The sequence below is a fragment of the Prunus avium genome, chromosome 6 (assembly GCF_965620075.1).
Source record: "Prunus avium chromosome 6, drPruAviu1.hap1.1, whole genome shotgun sequence".
NCBI lineage: Eukaryota > Viridiplantae > Streptophyta > Magnoliopsida > Rosales > Rosaceae > Prunus > Prunus avium.
The window spans coordinates 29,816,088-29,826,072 of NC_142289.1; the positions used below are offsets into that span (position 1 = coordinate 29,816,088).

The 9,985-nt window shown below is 35.2% G+C and overlaps 1 protein-coding gene across 1 annotated transcript; it reads left to right on the top strand.

The window, feature by feature from the left end:
- Positions 1 to 6,948: 6,948 nt before the first annotated feature.
- Positions 6,949 to 8,834, top strand: LOC110755295 (uncharacterized). Its single transcript, XM_021956476.2, has 3 exons — positions 6,949 to 7,110; positions 7,664 to 8,340; positions 8,447 to 8,834. Exons 2-3 carry the CDS (start codon positions 7,938 to 7,940, stop codon positions 8,626 to 8,628), a joined length of 585 nt encoding a protein of 194 aa, XP_021812168.1. The 5' UTR covers positions 6,949 to 7,110; positions 7,664 to 7,937; the 3' UTR covers positions 8,629 to 8,834.
- Positions 8,835 to 9,985: the final 1,151 nt, after the last annotated feature.

Sequence of the window (9,985 nt, forward strand, 5' to 3'; positions counted from 1 at the left end):
TTGTGCTGGGGTTCTAAAAGTTTTTGCATTTCCTTGCAGTTCTGTTTGTAGCTTGAACTAAGGTTTCGGTAAATATTTCAAGTTACAAACAATTTGCTGCTTTTCTGCAAACAAGCACCTGAATATTTCTCATGCTTATGACTGGCAGGCGGCTATTAGGTTTTTAGGTTGAAGATTTATCTGTATTAGCAACCTAATGCAAGCAACATGAACAATGTTGCAACCAGACAAGACCTTCCATGTTGTAGTGTTGGAGATGCTGCCTCAGTTGCAAGTTTAGTTGGGAAGTTATTGTGGTTAGGTAGCTTAGGAATTCATGTGCATTGCAGAGAAGAGAATGCTCGGATTACCATGTTTGGCTTAGAATACATCTGACTGCATACTTGTCAATAAGAATAACATATTATTATTAGTTGGGTTTGGGATAGTTCATAAGTTCTCTGCCTTGTCCGTCTCAATTGGAAAGAGCAGTCAGCATTATGATTAGGGTAAAAGGGAAATTATGATATAAATTAGTCAAATCTAAGGTAACTATTTGGCACTACAATTTTAAAATGGTTAAAAACTCTTTTTATATAACTGAAAGCGCATTTGACATTGACGATAGGGTTTGGCCGAAAAAATTAGAAGTGTTGATGGAATATGAAATCACTTTTTAGTGAGAAGCGGAACGAAACACTTTCAAGTGATTTTCCAAGATGTGCTTGGATATTTAATAAAAATTTCAACATGCTTCTAGTAAAATCACTTATAAGAAGCACGCCCAAAATAGATCATAAATCCTTCACCCAAACGCATACTCTCTCTTTTTTTTTCTCTTTTTTGGAACACCCAAATGCGTACTTAGAGCCTTCAATTGATACTGAATTTGATAATATTTAATAGAAACAGTCTCATGCTCACCTAAATTTTGGTGAATCCCGCAATATTGCCACAGGCTAATTTAACCCTGCGATTAGTTGGTCTTCAGTCTTGACCATTTAAAATGGTGGCGGCCTTCCAAGATGGCTGCTTTTGCAAATTTGCAAGTTGCAACTCAAACCCAATCACAATCTCCAATTTTAGAACCAAAAAGTGGTCCAAAAGAAAAGATAGAGACTTCTCCCAAAGTCAAGTTCAGCCGCATTCAGCATAGACTTGCACAGTGGTTAAACTAGTTAAATCTCACCATAACTGAAGATGTGGATTAGGTTAGTTGACGAATCTTGCACTTGAATCCGACTAGGATGTGCTAAATGATTCAAAATTGTCCAAATCATACACGTCTCTCATGCATATAATTAATTAACATGATTTCGATATGCTTAAACTTGAACTTGTCACTAATTAATGGTCCAAGCCTGTCTAGGCACGGCACCATAAGATATCCATACCAATCCCACCAAACAAATCCAAACACATAACCAAAAACAGAAAATTAAGCTACATAATCGCCACACTCAAAATAAGTAAAATAAAATGATAAATGTTGAATAATAATCCAAGTGGTAGACACAAAAACTGGTCAGCATTCATGCACGAGAGTAGACACCAATAGAGAGAGTTACGTCACTATCCATACAAACAAATAAATCAATAATGGAGAGGGAGGTCTTTTGGTCTTTTGGTCTTTTGGTCTTTTGGTCATTCCTGCATGTCAAATTCTCATCCATACACTCATTTGTCCTTGACCCAAAAAATATAAGACAAAATGTTTTTTTTTTGTTCCCTTTCATTGTAAGACCATAATGAACACAACTACAAACCTAATTGCAAGACTATAAGCTAACTTCACGGCCTTTATCTTCTTCAAATGCTTTCTTTTTTGACTCCTTTGAGTCTGCGTGCCCGAGAAATTTTGATTTGTAATTTTGTTTTCCGCATAAAAAAGACCTACAAACCTAAATATCCACTTAGAAAAATGAACAATATTGAATATTGAGTCCAAGTATGCATGATCTCCTTTTCTGCATCCTTTGGCTCTTTTGATAACATGTTTTGATTGCTTTGCTTGCTTGGATTATGGCTAGCTGTGTATAGATCTACCTGCACTAGTGATGCCTCCCTTCAATTTCTTGTCTTCTTTTGGGCTCCGTCACTCGCTTCAATAATTCGGTGGATGTCACCTACCCTAGATATAACATGTGTGCTTATGAAAATAACCAAAATAAAAGTATATGATTAGAATTTAGAATTTAGAATTTCTCATAAACTAACCAATCAAAAATGAATCAAATGAGAAAATCATTTTTCTCACAGTGTATGGAATGAAGCACCAACCTAACAACTTTTGATATTGGAGTTCGTCACGTTTTTAATCAAAGCTATAATTATTTGGATTTCGTCACATTTTTAATCAAAGCTATAATTATTTGGAGTTCGTCACCCATGTCCAAATAATTAAAAATAAAATAATTTTAAAAAAAAAATTGAAACCAAGAGGTAAGAGCCCCACCCGACCACAATCCAAGATTTTTAAATTTTTTTTAATTGTTTGGACAGGTGTTCATTCGCAATTGGGCCACATGTTCATTTCAAGAAGAGTTAGCTATGCACCGGTTCACTATTTAATTATGGATGGGATATTATCACTGCCAAGTGGGTAATTTTACCCTCCCAATTTAACCATGTAAGTCTTCAAACCATAGATTAACCAAATAATTTGTATTAGAAAAAAGAAAAAAGAAATATTTTTGCTCACCACTTTAACTTTTTACTTTGTATTTATGGAAGAGTTTTTCTATTTAAACCCCGCATGTTGTATTCCTAAAAGGACACAAATTAATGTGCAAACAACCAATTAAAAATACCCGCAAGTGCACGAATCTATCGAAGTAAAGATTATGTAAGTACGGGGTCGATCCCACGAAGAACTTGTCGGCTTCCTATAAGTTCTAGTTTGAGTACGTAAAGAATACTAATTTAACACACCATAAATGCACAAATGCAAATTGGAAACTAAAAATGAGTAAAGAAATGTAAAAGAAATGAAACAACACAAGAAACCAAAGAAAAACAGAAACAGCACTTTCTATCACCCTTTTATCACCTATTTATCACCTGTGAACAGTACCGTGAACAGTGAAAATAAACAGTGCGACCGGTCGTGAACAGTGATTGGCGACCGGTCGTATGAACAGGGCGACCGGTCGTTTTAGTACAGAGTCGAAACTTTGTTTTTCAGTTTCGACCTCTGTCCAGTTTTTGACTTATAACTTTCCAACCGTTTGTCCAAAATTCACGTTCTTTATACGGTTGGATTCAGCACACAAAAACGAAGAACACAACGCGGACCAAAAGTCCAAAACAGTTACGAAAATAAACAGAATTCAGTAAACAAGACACACAACGTATCAAACACACAACTCACACACACATTGGGGGGGGTTTTGGTTTGGTTCAAGCGACCTATTTCTATTGCATGAAAGTAAATGGACCTTGAAATTAAATGAGAATGGCAGAGATGAATTATCAAAAAGTGGAATCAAAATGTAACAAACACTAGGGTTTCGGAATCCACCCTAAACAATTCTACCTAAGTTCATGAATACTCAAGTGATGAACTCTAAACGTGTTGATGAAAATGTTCGCAATCAAGACCATGGGTCGTGGCTCAAGACGCATTGATTCTCTCTAATATACGTAAAGTGCATGGTTCGTGCTACAATACTTGTGCCCTCCCCATAACCGAACCTAGGTATGGTTCGTACTTCGATTCAATTACAAGGAGAACCCATTAAGTTCAAAGAGAATATGAACATCACAAGAATCCTAATAGCATGGTGTTTATATTAGGTATTCAAGAAACCAATTCACATGGATGATTCTTACTTCATCCATTTATTGCTTAGGATAACATGAAGATACACATAATCCCAACAATCTCAAGAAGCATGCTTTCAAAGATGGCCAACCAAGGAAAAACACACATCAAGGATAGATTAATTTGGTGAATTGGAATTCATCACCAATATCTAGAAATTCATACACTCAAGTATCAAAACAATAAGGTAATCATGTTTAGGGCTTCAACCTAAGCCCTAGCTATGGAGTTCCTCATAATCATTTCAAACACAAATTCGAAATATAACTAGAAAGAGTTTACAGATTTGGAAAATGATGAAAGCTTGAAGTCTTCAATGGTGGAAGTCTTCCCCCTTCTTCCTGCGGCTGCACCTCCTTCTCCTTCCTTAGCTTTTAGCTCTCCAAGCTGCTCCTGGTGTAGAATGATGGAATGAATTCATTTCCCACGTTCAAGAGCCTCTCCAATATCAGATTGCACTCCTTTTGCTTCCCTCTCTCCTCCTTTCCAGCTTTTACTTTTAGTATTCTAATGCAAAGTCTTCACCCATTGTCTTCTTGTCCCCTTGCAAATGATGAAGCCTTGTCCTCACAAAGATGCCAAATGCTTCAGAAAATATCTCATCTACTAAGGTAAATTCTTGTTACCAAGTGTTATGGTAACAAGAATAATCAAGATGACACAATGGAGGTAAAAGCTGGCCAATTCCGGATTTCCAGAGCTGTGGTAACATGCTGGATTGGTTGGATAGGCAATACTTGTCCAATGGAGCTCAAATTTGGATATGTTGTAGTTAACATCCATTGGAACAAGTTTCATGAAGATCATGACCTCATCCAAGCACCAGAGCATGTTGATCCCAGGCCAAGAAGTTGACCTACGAAAATGAACAAAAACAAAGTTTATAACCAATAATGCACTTTTAGCTCATTTTCATTCCAACCAAGGTAAAATCTAAGAAAACACAAAAAGGAAGTAAAAAGCTATAAAATGTCAAGAACTAACTCAAAATAGTGGGTGAATAACATGAAAAATCATGTGTAAAAATGAACCGAACACCGCACTTCTCTTTATTCACCCCATATTCTAATTTAAATTTTCACAATTTCTAAGAAAACCCCACTATCTTCCCAAACTACCCTTAAATACACATCCAGTAAAAAATAAAGAGATAAAAACACTGCTGCCAAGAAAATAAAAACGACAGCTGATGAAAATGGAGAAGATTTATTTGTTGCGAGGTCAGTAGAAGAGACAATCTTGCACAAGGAAGAGCCCAGGGAGCTCAAAATTTCTGAATTTGCTCCAGAAGAGTTTAATGTTGGTGAAACTGAAGAAGAAATCGAAGAAACCTTTGAAACGGTGTCTAAAGCTGATTCTCAAAGCACTGACGTAGTTTCCAAAGATGAGATCATTGCTTATTAGATAGTCCATGAAGGGATACCAAAAGAGCAACTTCAAATACCATCTTTTATATTGCTTCCTGAGGAAAAGGGAGATCAAAGCTTCTGAACATGAGCATAGATGTACTAGGGTTAAGTATTAAATTGGAGGACTTTTTTGTCTTTTTACATAATAATAAAACTTAAGAGCTTAATAATTTAAGTATTAGAATGAACAAAGAAAATTGTGGGGTTTAAATAGAAAAACTCTTTATGGAATCATGGTTATACATACGGACACGTGTCAAGTATTGAGAATGATATTAAAAACACACTTTGGGTTAAAAATTAAAATGATGAGAAAAATGCTCCACAAAAAAATAATAATAATAAAGGAAAATAGTGTATTTTGGTGAGTTTTACATGGATTGATATGATGACATGATCTTTTGGGAGAAAAATACGATGACATGATCTTATCATTAGAAAAGTTCATTAAAAGAAAGGATCATATGCACGCGTGAAGATGTTACGTATTTGCCAAACCAAAAAGAAGAAGAAAAGAAAGAACAATCATATGTACGCGTGTCACATTCTTATAGAACAATGGAATTTTGCAGAAGAGTAGATATGAGGATGGAAACAAAAATAGCACTCCTCCCTCCTAACAAAGAAATGCCGGCCAAAAGAGAAAACATCCCACATCCTTCCAAGGCTATGGCCGACTTTATGTACATGTATGTGAATTCCACGTTAAAATGCATAATTCAAATTGAATTAAGCTGATTAGAGGAAATAGTTCATTTTCCCGATTGATAGTTTTTTCCATTTCAAATACGTAAAAATGTCATTATTAAATAAAGAAAACGGATATGTTTGATTTGTTGTTTTACCTATCGGAAGTCCATAATTGACTTAAACAGAACATGATTAGATAAAGATGACTGATGTTAAGAAGATTGATATGAAATCTATGATGGTAATACATATATGTATACCAGATGTTTTATAAATTCACCGTTAGCATCACCTCAAACCCTAATAATAAGTTGCATTGTTCATATATATAGGCACCGTGGCACATATAGACAATTACACATGATGTTAACGTGCACTATAATACGAAATCATGAATGCTACTATTAGGAAATTCATAAGTTCTTTGGATCTATTGTTGGAAGGGATAAGAAATCATGCATTTTCCTTCTTCTTCTTTTTTACTATATTACTTTTGGTAAATTGTAAAACTGTAAAAGTCCATTAAACTCATGCTCAGAGATATTTAGTTATATACCCATTCTTAATACTAATAATATAGATAAACCATACATCATTTAATTTCTATAAACAAATATATATTAAAAAAAACCCAAAAAATGACTGCTGGCTTTATTGAATTGAATTTTGATTATTTAATTACTTTGATGCCCTATTGAGTGTTTTGGATATTTTTATGAGGTTTTGGGATTGGGCTTGTTTTAAGAAGTTGATGGCAGTTTTATAATTTATAAGAAGTTGAAAGCCTATTTGTTATATTGTAAATGAATTTTTAATGTGTTTCTAAAGTCCATTTCATATATGGTTTTTTTTTTAAATAATTTGGGCAATAGTGAATCTTCCCTCATGCCCTACCATAGACGCCAAACAATACCTCAAAAAAATAAAAAAAAGTCGGTGATATAGACAGAACTACATACGTGGTGGTAATTAATTAAGGTTGAAATCATGACCAAAATTGTTTTCACCAAGTACTTTTTAGCCTATAAAACAGAAGCTCATGTTCAGCTCATTGCAGATTACAATTCACTGAAAGAACTCACAGAGAAACAATTTGGAATTAAGAGAGATGTTTAGCTAAAGTTGGTTTCCATTTTTGCTTGCATCGGTGAAGCTCAAATTCAAATCTGAGTTTCCAACCTCATCATCATCGCTTCAGAAACATCTACTGTAAGTATATGAACACCTACCTATATTTTTTTGCCTTAAAGAATCGATTAAACATGGAAGAACTAACACCATCATATTTTTTTGCTCAAATTCGTGTTTATATTATATGTTTTAGATTGCAATAGTTATACCATCATAATCTACATGAAAAACCCCTCGATTTTTGCTTTTGAATCACTAAAACAGTTTAAGAAACGAGAAAGTTATAGCTAAAACGAGTTTTCCGAAATCCGATGACAATTTTCAGATTCCGGCGGTTCTATGAGTTTTCCGATACCGGAAAATTGTGATTTTGTTGTTTTTCTTTGTTTAATCCATTTGAATGCTTCTAATTATGTCTAACATGATTCTGTAGTAAATATCTAAAGCATCAAAGTGATTTATAATATCATATTGCTCAAAACTTTTCCGGCGAATCTCTCCGGAAAACTCAAAGAAAGTCCATAGATTGAAATATTTCATATCTCGCCCATTTCTCAATCGTTTTTAATTATCTCTCTATCAATATAAAGCTTATGCAAAATCACTAAGATGCTTATTTATTTTAAAACAGGGACATTTATTTTCTCAGCTCGCGCCACAGATACTCCATGCTAATCTCGCTTTTGCCCTCAGCGGTTTTCTGGTTATTACGGTTATGATAGTTGTCAATTACCGCCAACTTAAGAGCCAAAGCTCTTCCCCAGCTCTCGGCTTTCCTCGCCTCAGGTTCTTCCGATACCGGCGCTTGAGGTAAACTGGTAATAGCTACTCACCAGACTCAACCAATAGTTGCAGAAGTTCTTATTTTTGCTTCTGTTCCCGAATCGATATTGTATTTACGGAAAATGCCGAGTCCGAAGAGTACTCATCGGAGGGTCGTCCAGGAGGAGAAGAATCGCAGGGGGAGATCACTCAACGAGAAATCGTCATCGTTTCACGGCCAGTTTTCGGATATGGCGACGCCGCAGCTTCGGAGACCAAAAACGGTGCCAGACATGGCGTCGTTCAGGAACACGATCGGAATGACACCGGCCACGGAGTTACAGCCGAAATTGACGAAGCTGCTCCTCAATGTGACGATTCAGGGGAGCGTTGGCGCCATACATGTCATAATGCCGCCGGAATCTGCGGTAAAAGATCTGGTGGCGGCTGCCATACGACAATACGGAAAGGAAGGTCGCCGTCCGATCTTGCCCTCTGTCGAGCCCTCGTTGTTTGACCTCCATTACTCTCAGTTCAGCTTAGAAAGTAAGTGTTTACTGTGCTTTTGGGGCTCGTGAAATTAACGGTTGTGATTATATTTTGAATACGTTTTTAGTGGTGATTGATTGTTTTCTCTTTTGTGCGGGGCCAGGTTTGGATAGGGAGGAGAAGCTGATGGCGTTAGGATCGAGGAACTTTTTTCTGTGCCAAAGCGCAAATGCAGTGGATGCTGGCGGTAGCGAAACGACGTCGTCTGCTTCATGTTCAAAACAAGCAGAGAAAGTTTCAAGGACTGGATTTTCATGGCTCAAGTTTATGGATTTCTTGTTGTAATTGGCTTAATTAGTTGCCACATTAATTAAAATATTATTGTTCTCCTCAAATGCCTTTGGGTTTGTACATAATATATAGGTCCGTATTGTAATAGAAGAAGATTTTATTTCAGGGTTTTTTTATATATTATTTCAGGGCTTTGTACATAATGTAGGTCCGTATTGTAAGCTTAGAATTTTGATGAATGCCACAAGATATTGTCACAAGCTGTAATTAGTTGTTCTTGTCCTCCTCGACCATTAGAAAAGGTGGCGTTCTAAGATGGCGGCGCCCAAAGTCGGTTAAAAAAACCACAAATGGTCGAAAAGATAGAGACTTGCAAAACTCAAACTCAACTTGGATACATTTGGATATATTTCGATAAGAAAAAAAGAGAGGATATATTTGTTTAATAATAAGCTCAATAACAGCCACGAAGCAAGGACTAATTTGATTCACTTTCACTGTTGGATTAAACTAATCTCACGGTAATTAAGTACGAAGTTGCATCTAATTGAGTAGTTGTTCTTGAATTGACGGAAGACTTTAAATTGACGGTTTATATCATTAAACTATATAATATACAATGAGCTCTAAAAGAGCATCAAGCTCTCCTTGTGTCAGTGGGGTATAACTTAGTTAGTTGAGCTATTTCACAACAACTAATTGAGTTAAAATTTTAAAAATAATTAAAATAAATGTTGAATATATTTCAAGCACGCATGTCCAATTCTCATCCATATATACTATTAATTATTTGTTCTTGACCTAAAAAATAAAAGCCTATTATTTGGTTTTGTCCCCATTTGATTGTAAGACCATAATGGACACAACTACAAACATCCAAATTAGAAAATGAATAATATCGAGGAAAGAGAGACTGCATCTATCAGAAAAAAAAATTTAAAAAATTTCTAAACCCAAATTTTTTTTTCCTGTAGAGAGAAAACCCAAATAATTTGAAGTATATGTATTTTGAAATTTTCACAAATAAAATAGTTGAGTTTCTTTATGAACAATGTAAATGGGTCCCACAGTCATGACATCTTTATCTTTATCCTCTTTACATTGTCTCATCAAATTATTTGAGAGAAGAATGTACATAGGTTGGGAAATGAGGATATGTAGTTGTGTTACAATCATTCGAGACTTTTTTTTTTCTTTTTGAAAAATAAAATTTGAAGCATATATTTACCGATGACTTTGCTTAGAGGTAATTTCTAAATACAAAGAGTTTGTAGCTCAAGTGCAGCTTGAACTTAATGTTCTATGTTCAATTCCCCCTCCTTCAATATCGCTTGAATAAATAAAAAAGTTACTAACCCACAATTGTATTAAGGGCATTAATGGCATTAATGTAAAATAGAAACCGCACTGC